The sequence below is a fragment of the Malus domestica genome, chromosome 04 (assembly GCF_042453785.1).
Source record: "Malus domestica chromosome 04, GDT2T_hap1".
NCBI lineage: Eukaryota > Viridiplantae > Streptophyta > Magnoliopsida > Rosales > Rosaceae > Malus > Malus domestica.
The window spans coordinates 26,614,075-26,631,526 of NC_091664.1; the positions used below are offsets into that span (position 1 = coordinate 26,614,075).

General features: G+C 38.3%; 2 protein-coding genes across 2 annotated transcripts; one reads left to right on the forward strand and one right to left on the reverse strand.

The window, feature by feature from the left end:
• Window positions 1-228: 228 nt before the first annotated feature.
• Window positions 229-4,675, forward strand: LOC103433803 (uncharacterized). The gene is made up of 15 exons (XM_008372094.4): window positions 229-642; window positions 781-911; window positions 1,000-1,132; window positions 1,226-1,382; window positions 1,465-1,543; window positions 1,867-1,907; window positions 1,991-2,107; window positions 2,200-2,280; window positions 2,930-2,992; window positions 3,088-3,139; window positions 3,305-3,379; window positions 3,478-3,525; window positions 3,686-3,721; window positions 3,811-3,885; window positions 4,342-4,675. Exons 1-15 carry the CDS (start codon window positions 483-485, stop codon window positions 4,414-4,416), a joined length of 1,323 nt encoding a protein of 440 aa, XP_008370316.3. The 5' UTR covers window positions 229-482; the 3' UTR covers window positions 4,417-4,675.
• On the reverse strand, window positions 4,667-7,622 carry LOC103433804 (bifunctional protein FolD 1, mitochondrial). Its single transcript, XM_008372095.4, has 5 exons — window positions 7,269-7,622; window positions 6,449-6,765; window positions 5,457-5,693; window positions 5,198-5,365; window positions 4,667-4,963 (listed from the first exon to the last, which is right to left on the reverse strand). Exons 1-5 carry the CDS (start codon window positions 7,474-7,476, stop codon window positions 4,793-4,795), a joined length of 1,101 nt encoding a protein of 366 aa, XP_008370317.3. The 5' UTR covers window positions 7,477-7,622; the 3' UTR covers window positions 4,667-4,792.
• Between the last annotated feature and the right edge of the window lie 9,830 nt (window positions 7,623-17,452).

Below are 17,452 nucleotides of genomic sequence, written 5' to 3' on the forward strand. Positions count from 1 at the left end.
ACATTTTAATTAAAAACACTTCCAGTCATTTTGAAAATATTTTCAAATAAGCACTGAGTTAGTTAAATGACTAGAGAAGGTGGTTTTAATTTCTATTTTTTATACAAAAATCTCATTCTACACTTTAAATTTTCTGTATTTAGAAAGAAAAAAAAAACGATCACAATTAAGACACATTAATATTTTATTGAGAGATAAAAATCAAAAGAAGAGGGAGAGAGAAAGAGAGGGGAGGGAAGGGGAGAGGAGTGATTTAGAAGGAGAGAAAATCTTGATCCAAGTTAAGAGTGGTATGGTGGGTAGTGGCGTGGACTTGACTCAATTACTCTCTATTTGGTTTATTCTTTTTCAAAATCCGTTATTCCACCGTAACTTCCTTCTTCCTCTTCCCCTCTTCCTGTTGCCGACGAACACAGAAAAGCTGGAGAGAGAAAGATAGGTAAAGGGAGATCGCGTTGGACTGGTCTTGCTCACAAGTAAAAATGGCTTCCACGGAGGGTATAGTACCAATAACCAGGGCTTTTCTCGCTTCCTACTACGACACATACCAATTCCCCCCTCTCTCAAACGACGTCGCTCGCCTCTCAGCCGAGATTCGATCCTTCACCGCCGATTTGCTCCGCCACTCTCCGGCGGCTCAAGGTCTTCGTAATTTCAAAACCCTTTCGAAAATTTTACATATTTTTGCTAAAGTGATCAACTTTTTCCAATTTTTTGCTTTGCAATCTCTAAAATTCAATATCTTGCATAAGGAATCAATCGAATGGGTTTGATTTTTAGGCGAGGAGAGATTGTTAGTGAGTGAATTGGAGACTGAACCTCCCCATAAAGTCGACGAAAACATGTGGAAGAATCGAGAGCATATGGAAGAGATACTATTTTTGCTTGAAAAACCCCATTGGCCTCAAACTGTAAGTCTAAGCTAAGTTAATGTAAGCCGTTTTTGCTGCGAAAGATGCTGCCTTTTCGTTGTGTTTTGATTCGTGTTTCTTTCGGCAGCTTCGAATGCAGTCCAGTCCTGATGATGCTGAACTAGCTACTGTGATTGATCGCCTCCACCAGAAATTTCAAACCAGTTTGAAGACATTGGAGACTTTCCAAGCGAAAAATTCCGAACGTGTGTTCAACACGGGTAGTTCCCTCTCACTTGCCCGTGTTGTGTTTCGATGAGTTATTCATGAATTTTCTATGGTCGTAATGGAATTTCTGAATGTGCTGCCTGCAGTTATGACTTACATTCCACAGGATTTTCGGGGAAGGCTCATCAGACTACAGCGGGAGCGTTCAGAGAGGAATAAGCAAGCAGAGGTTGAAGCTTTGGTTAGTTCTGGAGCAACTATACGTGAACGTTATGCTCTCTTGTGGAACCAACAAATGGAGAGGTAAGCCTCCTTTCGTTTGCCAATCAAGTGAAAAGCAACACGTGCTCCACCTCACATTCTACTCGGCCCAAAAACTTTTCAGGAGGAGACTGTTAGCGCAGCTTGGTTCTGCAACTGGTGTCTACAAGACGCTTGTCAAGTACTTGGTGGGGGTTCCACAGGTATGCTCCTCTCGGCCTTTGCTTGCCACATTATTGGCTGAATTTGCCTACTACACCTTATGCTTTGTATGGACCCGTATATCCACCGCTGGTTTGTTCATTTTCATGGTTAATATTCTTAATGGTGTGATCAATAATTAACAGTTTGACTTGCCTGTCTACCTAGATTTCTTGTTTTTCCTTGGTATGTATTAGTGAGAGCGTAGTTATTTGATGGAACTTCAGTTTATATATTTGTAGATGAATTTAAGTATATTTTACTGATTCCATGTTATGGATTGTCGATCATTGGTAACTGTTCCTGCACTTCCTTTTTGATGCAGGTTTTACTTGATTTTATTCGCCAGATAAATGATGATGATGGGTAAGTTTTATTGGGGGAGTAGTTTGATTGCATTTCCTATAGTAATGAATGTCTTATACTCTTATTGTATCCTTCATCAATAGGCCCATGGAAGAGCAAAGACAACGTTATGGACCACCCTTATACAGCCTTACAACTATGGCCCTTCTTATACGACTCTTTATTTCGTTGTCTTGGGGGCGATTTGAGACTAGAAAATTGTGAGAATCTTTTTACCTTCGGTTGTTATGTTCAAGATGTAATTCTATTGTTTTTAACGGTGACACTTTCATTTGTTTTATGAATTGAGAAGAAGCAAGCAAGAGTTAGCAGTCTTGGAAGAAGTTGTTGATGTCTACACCACTGAATTTGTAAGGTTTATTACGTTCATCAGGTATTACTCCTTTTTCTGTTTTGGATTGGGCAACTTTAATTCCATATGTCATCCTGACGATAATGATTATTATCGCTGTCATTGTATTAATCACTTGCATATTGGTTTTGAGGTTTTAATTTGGGAGATTTTATTGGCACTCCAAAAAAGTTAATGTGCACTCCAAACTTTATATATTTATAAACAGAGGGTGGTGCTATCTACACACCCCTTTTTACTTCCCACATCCCCTCTTAATTTCCAGCCGTCAGATCGAATGAATTGGAGAAGATCAAATGGACATAAATTAACAAGAGTGTGTGGGAGGTAAAAACTGGTGTGTGGATAGCAACACCCTAAACAAAAATACACTTGTGAGGAGTGCACAATGACTCTTTTGGAGTGCCAGTAACATCGCCCTTTCAATTTATATACCCCTTCCTTTTGCTAAGGGTTTGATTTGACTATCCTTTTGTGTAAACACCTGTAGAAGTAAGAAATTGCTAATCATGGTTGCTTGCTTGTGTATTATAGGCATGATAGTACTCACATACTTGCACATCCAAAATAAAAGCAGTGTTGTCATATTGGGCTGCAAGCCTGTTTTTCCTTTGTCCTGCTGCTAGGTTGCGCTTATTCCTATATCAATTTACGTATGCATTTTTTTCAGTGAGGTCTTTGCAAATTCCCCCTTTTTTATCCCAGCAGAGGTTGCGGGCGCATTACAAGGAAGGTGGGGCAATGAGACTCTAGTTTAGTTCTTTTTTACTTGTTTAAATTATCTTTTGTCATTTTGAATTAAAACTTTTGTTAATTTCTTCTGTATAGGAATAACGATGATTACCAAGAGACCAGTGTTCCAGCTGGGAAAATTCATGAGGTTTGTTTATATATATCTTCTCATGGTACTTGTTCTTTTTCCTCATGATTTCGTGCTTAGTGTTCACATGCATGGGGGTGTAATTCTATTGATTTATTTCTTAACAATTGTTGCCGTTTAACTAATACCCAGCCAGTAATTAATGTGGCTTCATTACTCTTATAGGTTTCATTGGCTGTGGACGCAATAAATTCATATATTGCTTGGGATTTCTCGCTTGTACAAGGGAAGATAAACTTGGTATTGTTCTAAAGCATTGTTGGGATTTCTCGTTTGCTGCTTTATGCAAAATTTATGACAACGTACATCCCATACTGATATTTATGTTTGGTGGTCAGGATATTGGATTTAGTGTTGAGTATACAAATCCTTCTGGGCAAAAATCTGTAAGTTTAACGATGACGTGTCAGTTATTAATTACTATGTTCACTTCATTCTTTTCCTCTTCAACCCTTGTTTTGTTGTTTCTTTTCACTCTCTTGTTGCTCTTTCTAACTTTTTGGTTTTCTTGTAATAACGTTGGGGGCATTGCTGGTTTTACCACAGCTCATTTTACCTTACCGACGTTTCGAGTCTGACCAAGTAAGTTTTGCTATTTCTGGCTATTTGTGGTGTTAGAACATCATTTTTCATATCAATGTCCTGGCTTCAACATATATGTTCTTTTACAGGGAAACTTCTGCACATGCGAGGCGGGAAACTACAAACTGATTTGGGACAATTCCTATTCAAGTTTTTTTAAGAAGGTGCGCAGACATGTTTCTGTATCTTGTAGATATTCTGTTTTTGTTTTGCCTCGCCGCTTTACATATTATTCTTGCCTGAAAACAAGCGGGCCTTAGATGCTGCTTGAAAACTTCACTTTGATGTTTGAACCGTTAAGTTGCGTTGGATCATCTCGTTGTCAACAGAGTTGGCCTCTTTTGTTTATATTCTGTTGCGTTTCTTTTCAATAATCCTATGCAACTACATCTAGTGGCTGCTAAGTCTCCATCTCTAACAAAGTAGCTAAAGTTGGTCAGACGACTTTATTTTCAACTTTGAGAGATCGAAAGCAAAATCTGATCTTTTTTCAAACTTTATTATGAATTGGTCGCGTTTGGACTCTACATGTTTCATTGTTATCTTTTGGTACCCTTTTTGTGCCGATGTTCAATATCGGAATTTTCCTACATTTATATCTTTCATTTGCTGGAATATAGGTGCTGCGCTACAAGGTAGATTGCATACCGCCAGTCACAGAGCCGGTTGAACCCGCGACTGAAGCTGAAGAATGACTGGTTTAGAGTCTGCGCAGATTGAAGCGTGGATACTTTATCTTCACGCCAGATTGATGCTGTTCGTGATTTCTGTCAGCATTGAATTGTACCATGTTATTCATTTCGTTTTTTTACGTTGCGTTCTCCTGAGGTTTGGATATCCAGATTGGTTTCCTTCATCAGGAGGGCGTACGATGGTTGAAGGTGCAGAATGTTGTATTATAAATCTTTTGTATATTACCTGTTTACGCGGCTATCAGCCCGAAAATTTGATTCAGCAGCCAACCATTTATTATTTGTACACTGTAACTAAACAAGTTTAAAAGTCGAAAACAGCATTGAAATCCAGCAGATCAACATGACCAAAACTATGCTACAATCAACAAATTACAGTTCATGTGAAGGCGCATACTCGCTTTGCCGAGTCAAGGGTGTTTGATAGAAGCATGGCAATTGTCATGGGTCCAACTCCTCCAGGCACTGGGGTGATGGCTGATGCCACCCGCACTGCTTCTTCGTAGCAAACATCTCCGGTGAGACGGTAACCATGCTCACAGCTTTGGTCCTGCCAATACGTATATGTCAATTAACATACGGAAAGTAAGTAATAAAGCAGCAGTCATTTTGTTTTGCCAAATTCAAACTTTTAACTAAAAAAAGGTGCAAGAAAACCGGATGCTGCTATGGCGTTGCCATTAGTTGATCAATATAACAGAAGCTTAATCAACATTATCCAATCGTGGTATCTATTCGATTCTCTAACGTTATAACTTAATGGATGGAGGAGTCTGGTATTTACCTCAACTGGAGTAGTTCCAATGTCGATAACAACTGCTCCAGGCTTCAGCCAATTTCCACGGACCAGATTAGGCACTCCGGCAGCTGTGACCACAATGTCGGCTTCACAGGTGATATGTTCTGGGTTCTTTGTGAACGCATGTACAATGCTGACTGTTGCATGGTGCCTCTGCACAACAATTTGAAGAAAATTATACCTGTACATTAGCGATCTATGGATTGTTTACTATTAATTTCATTTTTGAAGAATATAATATCACCTGCAGGAGCAGTGATGCTGGAAGTCCGACAATGTTACTTCTCCCAATCACAGTAGCTTTCTTCCCCGCGATTTCCACACCAGACCTGAGCAACAACTCAATGCAACCCTTGGGAGTGCAGGGAATGAACAATGGCTCCCTTCCTCTCATAGCTAGATTTCCCATATTAATCGGGTGGAAGCCATCGACATCTTTCTCTGGACTCAGCACATCCAAAACTCTTCCCTCATCCAAATGCTGCCCCAGACAGTTTGTTGTAAGTCATCCATACAACAGCAGCAAGTTCTGACATGTAATGCATCAAAACCTCAACTATTTAGTTGCCAACTTGCCACACGTGATCTAAGAGTAATAACTATCCACTAGGGTGCTCAAGGGTCAAGTCTCAAGTTCGGCGAGTGGCTGTACTCTTCCAATGAATTCAACTTTGTCAACTAGGGATCTCACAAGCTTGAAACCAAACGTATGGGCCTGCAATCCCAAAGTGACCGAAACTTTGAAATTGTTGGATTAGCACAATCCAGACACCGTTTTGCTTGAAATGTGCTGTGGTTTTTAAGGGAACTGAATTCTAAAATGGGGAAGCTTCCAATCGGTGGGTGATTGTGTGATAGATTTAGGTTTTAAAGCCTATCCCACCCAGTTTTTGAGTCAAGCAGGATCCCCAATAAAGGGGCATTCCCTTGAGTGTGGTAGTTTCAGGTAAAGTACTTATTAGTAATAGCTAACAAGTATATAAGTTTGTTTTATCATTCTTAATAAAATGATCGTTCTAGTTAATCACCTATGTTTAAGATTCAAATTATCTAGGCATTGGAGAATCATGACCATCTACTACATTTTCATTGGGGAAATGAATTATTTGTAGAGAAAATACAACATAACACATATAACTTCAATTTTAGTCTAGCTCTATATGCATCCTTACTCTCAGAACAGCATATTGCACAAAATAAAGCTTAAAGAAGTATCGGCACAGATTAAGAAATTACTTGTGGTAGAGGAAGTTGCACGAGAATACCATGAACAGAGGGATCCACATCGAAACAAGATAAAGCGCCAAGAAGTTGATCTTTTGTACACTCTTCAGGTAGCTGAGTAACCATTGATTTGATTCCAACTTCTTCACAAGCCATCACCTTGTTTCGGACGTAAGTCTGCGAGTCCCTTCTGTGGCCCACCACAATTACAGCCAATCCAGGAACCATTCCAATGCTCTCCTTCATCCTCCTCACCTCACTGCCTATCCTTGATCTAATTTCATCCGCTATCGATTTCCCATCAATCACAGCAGCTTTCTGCTCGTTTGCTGAGGTGGGCATGAAAACGAAGATTGAAATCATTAATGCATTATACTATAACGAAATACCACAAATCAAAGTTCCAAAATTTTGGATTTTCTGGGACAATCAAGTACCACTCCATTTACTCAAAATATTGAAACCCTCAATACATAACACCATTACAAAGGAAATCTTCTTTGTGCTTCTTTACGCATATCAGTATTGTCGAAAATGTACAGATAACATGTCAGGTAGCTTTTGTTGGCGACAATGATATGGACACATAAACGAACGAACATCAAATACAACTTAATTTACCCAAAAGAAATATCGAAACTTTAACACATAATACTGTGATGAACTAACACAAATCAAAATTTTAGGAACTGGGTTTTCTACAAACCATCAAATACCACTTAATTTACTTAAAATATTGTAACATTAACACATTAAACACGACAACAAATGAAATGGAAGCAGATAAACAGAGGAAAGCTAACCAGCAGAGATGGGAAAGCAGGAAGCTTACAGAAACTCAAGGGGGAAGAAAACCCAGATTGGGCAGTGCCGGGAGCCCAATCGTCAGGTATGTCTAAGGAGACGAGAGGAGGAGAGATGATAATCGGGTGGCCGGCGTCGTTTCTCAAGGTGGTCTGAGCTCCGCTGCAGCCTCTGCTTCCCGCCGGAACTCTGGTTCTGAGTCCGTTCCGCCATGGCAATGCCACTCGTGCCATCATTGCTCTGCTTTTGCTCTTCTGTTCCTAATTGTTCTCCACCCCCTACGGCTGCTACTTCATTTGCATCCTTCTCCTCTCGACTCTCCTTTCTTTGCGCATCACCATTTACAGAGAGAGAGAGAGCATTTGCTTATCTGCAAAAAGGCAGAAGGCCCAAATGCCTTGTTAATATCTTTAAGGCCCAATTGATTGGACCAACCAAGCCAACTGAGCAAGCCCATTCTACCTGCTCTTACTCATATTCCACATAGAAAAGTGGACCCACAAAAGGCCAAAGCTTTGGATTTGGATCCCATCCGGATCCAAATTGTGGGATCCTAGGGATCCTTACATTTTAACTGTTTATCGAATATCATGCAGTTATAAATCATTTTAAATTTTTTTTATTTAAGATTAAACACAAATAGTAACTAACGAAAACTGACCGCACGATGTACAATGAATGACTATGATGTGAGAATCCTTAGGATCCTTATCCGCTTTGACATTCCCTCAGAATTTTACTCACTCATTATTGTTCCATGAGAAAAGTGGGTCCAGCCGTCCATACGCTTGTTTATGATTAATCCATTACAAACATATTGAGCCCACTAAGTTTGAAGAATTTGTATTAGTCTATGTTAACGTTTTAGAGACACGGATCAGATTTTAGAGCTAATCGTATTGATATTGTCGCTACTTAATCATTCTTGAAATCTATAGGTGGTATTTTTATGGAAATAACATCAATGCAATTAGATAGTGGCTGAGCCACTAAGGGATCATAATAGTCCTTGACCCATACTGCCTTTGATTTTCTTCTTGCTACTATAACAGATGTTGTTGCTGCATATCAATCTAATACTCTTAAAATTCAAGTGTATTCTCAATCCAAACTCTTTTTGTTCCAGGCCAAATCTGATTTTTCTCTCCATCACTCTTATTGTGGTGCAGTCTTCACTTCTCCTCCTTATTCTATCAACTTTTCTTTGGCTTTAACTTATATTTTTTTTTTTAAATTATTGTTTACTCTTGACCTCATTCGAGTTTCTAGATTTGTGCAATAGTTTTAGTTCTCTCTATCAAATTTAGGTCTTTCCATTTTTATGCAAATTACTTTTTATGTAAATTACTCAAATCTCTCATGTTCTGAGTTCAATTATCTATGTATGTGAGAGGCCCTCCCACACATAAAAACTTGGCTCCGCCACTGCAATTAAAAATAACTATGCATTGTAATTTGTTTTGTAAGATGACTATATGGGAATTTTTACTTTATTTGACGGTCCAAAAAACTATGTCATCCATACGTCCACACAAATAACTTAGCAGAACTCTACTAGTCTTCTGTATTGCATCTAACCACGTATGTAGGCTAGTTTTAACAACTCAATTAGTTGTATGTGTAAAAAAGACGTTGTCGTTGAGGTTAACAGAAGAATTTCTCCTAATATACTAGAATAAATACTTAACACTTTCCTGCATAATTCATTCAACAGATTGAGATGAGATCGTTTCCCTTTTTGCAAATCATAGTTACACACATATTTTCAAATGTAATTAACACGTAAGTAGGAATAATTACTTGCAAAGAAGGGAGCCAAGTATTTTCCCTTCACTGTTTAACTTAAACATCTGGTATAAGTACTTTTTCTGTTTTTTGGGTTCTAAATCAAATACTTTTCCCTAATATATGTATATATACAGTGGCAGAGTCAGACAAGCCATTGGTTTGTCCATGACCTCAACAACTTCAAAAACTCCATGTATATATATATATATTTGTATGTGTCTTGTATTTGACCCCTATAAACAGCTAGGAAAAACTAAATTACAACCTTCTCTTCCTACTTCTTCTTCTATTTTTTCTATCATCCTTGTCTTCCCTTTCTCTATTCTTGTGTGCAATTCTTTTCTGCCCACCTCGATGAAATGCCACAAGGCTTGACAGTCTTCAACATCTCTCCACAATTTCCTATAGCCACCCTCGACAAGTCTCTACAGGTCATAGTGTTGTTGGTATAAGCCCTCGGCAGATGTTGGCAAGAATTGACAAGTTCCTAACATGCTCTCGACGAAATGATACACTGAAATTTTATTTGAAAATCCTAGCTCCTCTACTGTATATACTTATAGTTGAAATTAATTGATGATCTACACGTTTTAGGATGACATGCTTATTTCAACATTTCAAATCTTCCCAGGAAATAAAGAAGTAACAAAAATACAAAGACAAATGTAAAACAAGAAGACGAACAAAAAACCAGCAGTAAAACAAACCCTGTATGTGCATGGGTAGACATGAGAATCTCCCCTTTAGGGAAGCATGGAGATATTATCGTGGAATCACTCAAATGTAATTTTCTTTCCAACTCATCTCTCTTTTCATAATATAGCAAAAAATAGATTATATTTGCATGGATCAGCGCGTATATGCCCACATCAAATCAATCAAGTCGACTCCTCGACAGATGATAAAAGATATGGTCTTATCAAATTCATACATAAGAGAGAGAAAGAGGGAGGGAGAGAGGGACAGAGAGAGAGAGAGTGGACATATTGAAAGTTTTTGTAGGTGATTTATGAATATTGCTACTATATGCTGAACAGCCAGCGGCAAGTTTTGGCCTATGCTTTGAGCCACATTCTAAATTTGATGTTAAAGTTTAAATGGATGCCTTTGTTGTGTTGTTAAGGCTCGAATGTTTTGGTACAATTGGTGCGTCTTCTTCCTATCAAATGCAGATTATCGCCTTCTGCATCAATATGTTTTAACCTATATAATTTGTTCATATTGTTCTATACATCATCAATCCATGTGACTTGCCTCAGTTTTGATCAATCGCTTTGATAATATTAACATGACAATATGACGTTGCCTGCACTGCCCACTCCACACCGCTCCCTTTCACAAATTTTTTAATGATGTTTTATCACGTGATGAAAAGAGATAGATATAAAATTGTATATAATCTGTTGCATGAGATAATTACTTTCCCGTTCCACATAGGTATTGGAAATCATATATATTATGTATATATTATTATACACACATATATATGTAAGCAATGATGGTTTGTGTGGGAGAAAAAAAATTAAGCATCAAGTAATGAGCCACTTAATTTCCATGTATCCTAATTTCTTAAACTTGTGAGAGTGGCAACATAACACCCACTACCATGCATGGCACGTGAAGAAAGATGAGGAATGTGAAACTTGGTGCCAGATGTAGGGGAATTTGGCATCGAGAAAGACTTTGATGCCTATACAACGGCACCTTAACCCACCAGCACTTGGGGGAGAGGGATATGAGATTATTTTGCATTTTATTGCATACTTTATGAACAAGCAAATTTGAGCGTCAAATCGTTTTCTTGCAAATATCAACCTTTTTCTTTATTGATGGCAGGCAAAGATGATGTTGTAGGGTTTCTCAACAAGGCTACTAAATTATTGGAGGACGTGAAACTTTGTGCTCAAACAATTAAAACAAGAAATATTATATTTTAAACTAATTTAAATAAAAATGAAAATTCGAATTCAAATACATAAATGAGCACATCCGGTCTACGGAATATAATCGTACGCCTGAGGAATGAGAACTAACTAAACCGAGATTAATCTGTGGTTGAAACATGAAACATGAAATATTCAAATTTGACGGCCTCCATATGTTTCTAGGGTTTTGAATGGAAGTCATCATTGGTCAACACGTTACTTTTTGGGCCAAACATGTCTTTTCGAAGGCCAAGAGTGATAATTGGGTACTTATTGGGATCAAAAGTTGGATGGGATGTTTGATGTGGTTTAAGTTACAGCGTTCATACATACAAAAGCTGAATGCATGGAAGTCTTACACCGTGGGGTAAAGATTATGGCACATCACTATTACTTCCAAAAAAGGTTTTTGTTGTCACCTTTGTAATTATATGTAATCAATCTTACACATGTAATCAGTATACCGTTCACCTCTTTACAGATGTAATCAATTTTCTTAACGACAAGAAAATTTAGACATAAAAAAACTAACATATTTGTTCGTCTGTATCATAGAAGGTATCAGTTTTATATACCCAAATAATATTGCATTTTCTAATGTGTACTGTGAAATTAGCTAGCTAGTTACATAGTATATTATCACAATGTCATTGACACCAATAGCGAATAGGGTACTTGTGTTGAGAGTTGTCCAACATCGGTAAGGGACAAGGTTTGCTATGTGCTTATATGATATTGGGTTACTTCTCATATTGCCAATTGGTTTTATGGTGGACCCTCAATTTCATCATGGTATCAGAGCAGGTTGTCCTCGTGTGAAGCCAAACGACCACACACGCTCAACGTCACCCAGTTGTTGTCCACGTGTAGGCTTGAAACACGTCACCCAGTTGTTGTCCACGTGTAGGCTACGTGCGGAGACGTGTTGAGAGTTGTCCCACATCGGTGAGGGACAAAGTTTGCTATGTGCTTATATGATCTTGGGTTACTCCTCATATTGTCAATTGGTTTTATGATGGACTTTCAATTTCATCAACTTGTAGCGCACACTAGCCTATAGTGTGTTATAAAAAAAGTTAGACACAAAATTAGCATAATTGTTCATTTGTATTAGAGAAGGTATCAGTTTCGTACACCCAAATAACATTGCATTTTCTACTATGTATTGTGAATTTTAGCTATCAGAGAAGGTGTCAATTTCGTACACCCAACTAACATTGCATTTGCTAATATGTATTGTGAAATTTAGCTAGCTAATTGCATGGTACATTATCACACTAGCACCGACACAATAGCGAATAGGTTACTTGTTGCACACAGTAACCTATAGTGCGTTCTAAAAAGAGACTGAATCAAAATCTTATTATAAAAAACTATTTCTGAATATAGTGACATTTTTCGAAGCTCGACTGGACCAAATATAATCCCTGCACTGATTGCGGTCTGGGGATTGAGTTTGTAACCGTGAGTTCGAATTATTTGAAAGGTGAAGATGCTAAGTTAGACCAAAAACACTAACACCTGTCAGAATATTCCACATCGTCCATGTCTCAACGGACCCAAACCAAATGGAATTCTGAGGCCCTATCTCTATCTATCTGTCCTCCAAATACAGAGAAAAGAGCTAGCATAGTAGGTGTGCCATGTCATCATCATGAATGTCATACTCATATCAAACAAATGTAATTTCTGTAAAAATCTTCCTACAATAGCATTTTTCAGATTTTGTTTGTCAACTTGCTGGGTTTGATCTTTCCAGTTTTAAAATATGAACACTAATAAGCTGTTCATAGAAGAAAGAAAAGGCATTTGTCAATAATTTTCAGAAGGACTAGAGTCTTACGGTGTCATACTATTACAGCACTAAATTATATTTGAGGATGTGAATAAATGTCTCACATCGAAAGTCTACTAAATCCTGTTGCTTCTAAAGAATTGGAGTACTTATCAACTTGTCGATGAATTTTACATTGGAATCTCAAGTTCATTATATCAGAGCCAGGTTACTCTATGACATATGATATCCTCTAATTTCTTGCGAATGTTTCCTGATTCACCGAGATTCTCCATAATCTCTGATTTTCATGTATCATTAAAACATTCCCTTTTTGTATTCATTGAATAGTAATTATACTTGTAAATTAAGCAATTGTCCTCTATATAATCCAATGATAATTCACCATTCAGATCATACGCTAAACAGCCACACCTATTATACATTACCCCTTTTGTATTGTGACTTTTGTCCATGTACGTTAGATTTAAAATTAGCCGATAAATTTTATATTGGAATCTAATTTTATATGGCAAGTGCCTTCGCCCATGAGCGGTAGGTCTCGGGTTCGAGACTTGGGAGCAGCCTCTCCATAAAATGGGGGTAAGGCTAGCCGACATTCACCTCTCCCAGACCCTGCGTAGAGCGGGAGCCTTGTGCACTGGGTACGACCTTTATCAGATCCAGGTTGATCTACATATAAGTCAAACGGCCGCACGGTGAACATAGTCATTCAAGTTGTGTTGGCCATGTACATTAGGTTTAAAATTAGCCTCACACAACGTGGTGAGGATGTGAAAAGATGCTCCACATTGGAGGGGATAGAACAAGAACAACGAGAGGAAAAGGAAAAAGAGGTGCAGAAAAGAACAAGAACACAGAAACTTAGATAACGAGACATGCATGCATGGTGAATGGTGATTGATGAGTAAATTAAAAGAACAATAGAAAGTGGGAAAAAGGTAAAACAAAAAGCTGATGAGTTGGGATTCATTCAGAATTGTGTGAAAAGGACCAATGTGGTCGAGATCTTCACATCTCAAAAAATTAAGGGAATGCTCGTGAGTAATGTATCTCTCTTTCACGTGTTCTTAGGTTGTGACTGTGTCAGCAACGTCAGAAATGCAGAAACAGAAGAAAAGGAAGAAAGAAAGAGTTCGAGAGGACGACGGTCCAAAAGACAAATAACTTTTTACATGCAATGCCCACACCTTTCATCTATCTATCTAAGTACTGTTCGAACTCCCTCATCTATTAATTAATTAGATAATTATTTACAGTAAATTATTTAATCTTTTGATCTCTTTCTCTAATTATGTATTAGGGATTCAAACAAGTCAGCCTACTTTTTGGTGATAGAACGTGCTGCTTTTTGTTCGTATCTGTTTTTGGTTCTCTAGCTGCCAGTTCTCGAGACATATTTCACTGTAAAAGTGGTTCCATAATTATACAATGTCATACTAAGCGGCTGCTTCTAAACTTTTAAGATCCGTATGGATCTGGAATTGGTTTTGTATGAAACCCTTCTACTTATAACATTTTGGAAGGGTTTTAAGAAGTACATGGACTTGTCTTAAAAACGTTTTTTAAAGAAGTACATGGACATGTCTTAGAAGTGATTTTGGTCATCATAAAGCGTTTTTCTCAAACAATCTCTTAAGCTTATTCAAGAAATTATTTATTCAACAAAATGCTAAACATTATTTTGTACTTGCACCAATTATTTTTTTACGTCCATGATATAATAAGAAATAACAAAAAACTGTTATGAATTTTTTTAGTTTAAGTGTGATTGTGTAAATCCTAGATTATATTTGATTCTATTTATTCTTTCCTATATGGACATGTATTCCTTGGGGATGAAAGATTTCTTCTCTCTTTTATTACTATAAATAAAGGCACTGCGCAGGGGGAATAATACATCATCAACACACACATTCCCTTACGATTCTGCAAACACATCTCTTCTCTCTCTCTCTCTCTCTCTCTTCCCTTGCCGCTGGCCCCCTTCCCATTGTCAGATAAAATAGGCTAAACAAGTTATCAACACGCTCCTACTGCTGTGCTTAGGAATCTGACGTTAAAGATTTTTTTCTACATCAAACTAGTTCACCATATCATCACGCAATCAGGTTCTTCCAAAACGACAGTTTTTATCTCGATATTTTTGCAACCCTGATAGCATGAACATTCACCATAATGCATGACTCAACTTTACGTTTTTCGAATTTTAGATTCTACATAAATTGTGTATGCATTATATTCAAAATTTTTTAATTATGTGAATTTGATATTGCCATGAATTGCATCAAATATATGTACATGCATTAAACTATTGAATTGAATATGCTTGAATAAGCATTGATTGAAAAGAAAAAAAAAACTGAAATCGAAAACCCTAGGGGTCGAACCCGTGACCTCTAACACCACTGGGCTTACACGAGCCCACCTTGGGCTGCGAAGCACTGGAGAAAAACCCTTGCTTGTCTAAGAAGATGCCTTTTGGCATCAAACCCTAACACTTGGCACCGCCCTCAGTCGGCCACAGCTTCGCCGCCGTCGTTCCTGGGAAATCACGACCTACAATCGTGTTTAGGACCTCACCATCGTCGGGGACGATGAAATTTTCTCAGAAATCCCATGAATATTGAAGAAATTTTTCAATGGACTCTTCGAATCCTTACCATTATCGGATCTCCCCGACGTCGAAACCTAGATTTCCGTCCACGATTTGGGTTACCGGTTGAACCCGTAAGTTTCACCGTGCCTTGACCCCCGGGAAAGTCATATGAAGCGACACTAGTGTTTCTCCTAGTTTAGTTCTGACACCCAGCACCACTGGGGTGTCTCGAATACCTTTGACCTGAGCCCAAGTGGGCCTCGGATCCTCGGCTGGCATCAACGCCCGTTGGGCTTGTTACTGCCATTTGTTGTCCCGACCCATATCCAACCACCCATTGGGTTTTTGTTGGACCCAGCCCAATGCGGATACACGGTATCCCCCGATGTCGCGTCACACTTGATCACGCCCCTATCTGGGTCTGGCTTTCTTTGCAACCGGTTTTGTTACTATTGGGCTTACAGCCCACCTGCTCTTTAGGCTTGATCTATCTGAGCCTATCCCAGACCGTTCTTGGGCCTGGGCCGCACGACTCCTGTTTACTCAGCTCACTTATGGGCTTTGGTCCAATTTTTTAGGCCCGAGTTTAATTGCCTAATTATTTTAGGCCCAAATAGGTTTTACATTTATTCACCCACACTTTAAGTTTGGCCCAAAGTCCAAATAATTAATTCAATTATAATTCTAGACCTGAAGTTTTATTTGCATATTTTCTTGTTGCATTTTTCTGTGTATATATTTGTGTTTGTCTGAAGGAATATATGAACATCAAGTTCATAATTATTTCGAAACCTGAAGTTTCTAAAAACATGTCTTGTTTGAAAACTCGAAGTTTTCCTTAAAAACATCACCCATGAAAACCCAAAGATTTTTCATGCGAATATTAACCAATACATGTCTATTAGAACCTGAATGTTCTACTCATATGTGAATGGATTGATTTTCTTTCTCCATTGCACTAACCACATCTTGTCCATATTTTGTGATAGGAACATGTCGAATTTGAACAAACTTGACTTCACCGCTTTGGAGGTCTTTGGAAGGAACTACCTCAAGTGGGTCCAAGATGTGAAGCTCCACCTCACTGCAAAGAATTTATGCCCCACCATTGAAGATGAGACAGACAACCCTGTTGGCGAAGCTGAGAAAGCCACTGCTATGATCTTCATCTGAAGACATATCCATAACGCACTACAAACTGAATATCTTGCTGAGGAGGATCCACGAGCACTATAGGTTGCTTTGGCCGATCGTTTTGATCACCAAAAGGATATCTTCTTACCTGAAGCAAGACATGACTGGCAACATTTGTGCTTCCAAGACTTTAAGTATGTGAATGAATATAATTATGAAGTTTGTCAAATCTGATCACTTCTCAAGTTTTGTAATGAAACTTTGACTGAAAATGATCACTTGGAGAATACCTATTCGACCTTCTCTGCTACTAATATTGTCCTGCAACAACAATATAGAGCTTAGCAATTCACAAGTTCTCGGATTTGATCTCTGTTTTACTTCTCGCTAAAAAGCAGAATCAGCTGTTGATGAAAAATCATCAAGTTCGACCTACTGGGGCGACTGTTGTGCCTGAAGCACACTATAGTAGAAACCAACTCCCGAAACGCCAAAAGAGGCGTGTTAGGGGAGGCCATAAGCCACCCTATCAAGGTCAATAGAGTCAAGGCCCATCTAAGGGAGGAAATAAAGCCTTGAAGCGCCTTAACCTCGCTCCCAAGGCCCTAAACTTCAAGAATAAGGGCAAAACACCTGAAACCATGGATGCATACATGTGTTATCGTTGTGGTTCAAAGAAACATTGGTCTCTTGTTTTCCGAGCTTCCCAGAAGGTTGTAGCTGAATATCATTCTCGTTGTAAGAAGTTTGAATCAAACTTTGTGCAAGTGGACGAACCGGAGAGTACCAAAATTAAGGTTTCTGACTTTCAGGAGGATACCACACCTATGGAAGATTAGAATCTTAGACATAAACTATATTCTTTTAGTTGAAATAAGACCATGGGGCCAAATTCCACATTAGTGGCCGAACCCTCTTATGTTTTTTTGGTTAAATTTGAACAATTTTCCTTTATGTTTGGATTATTTGTT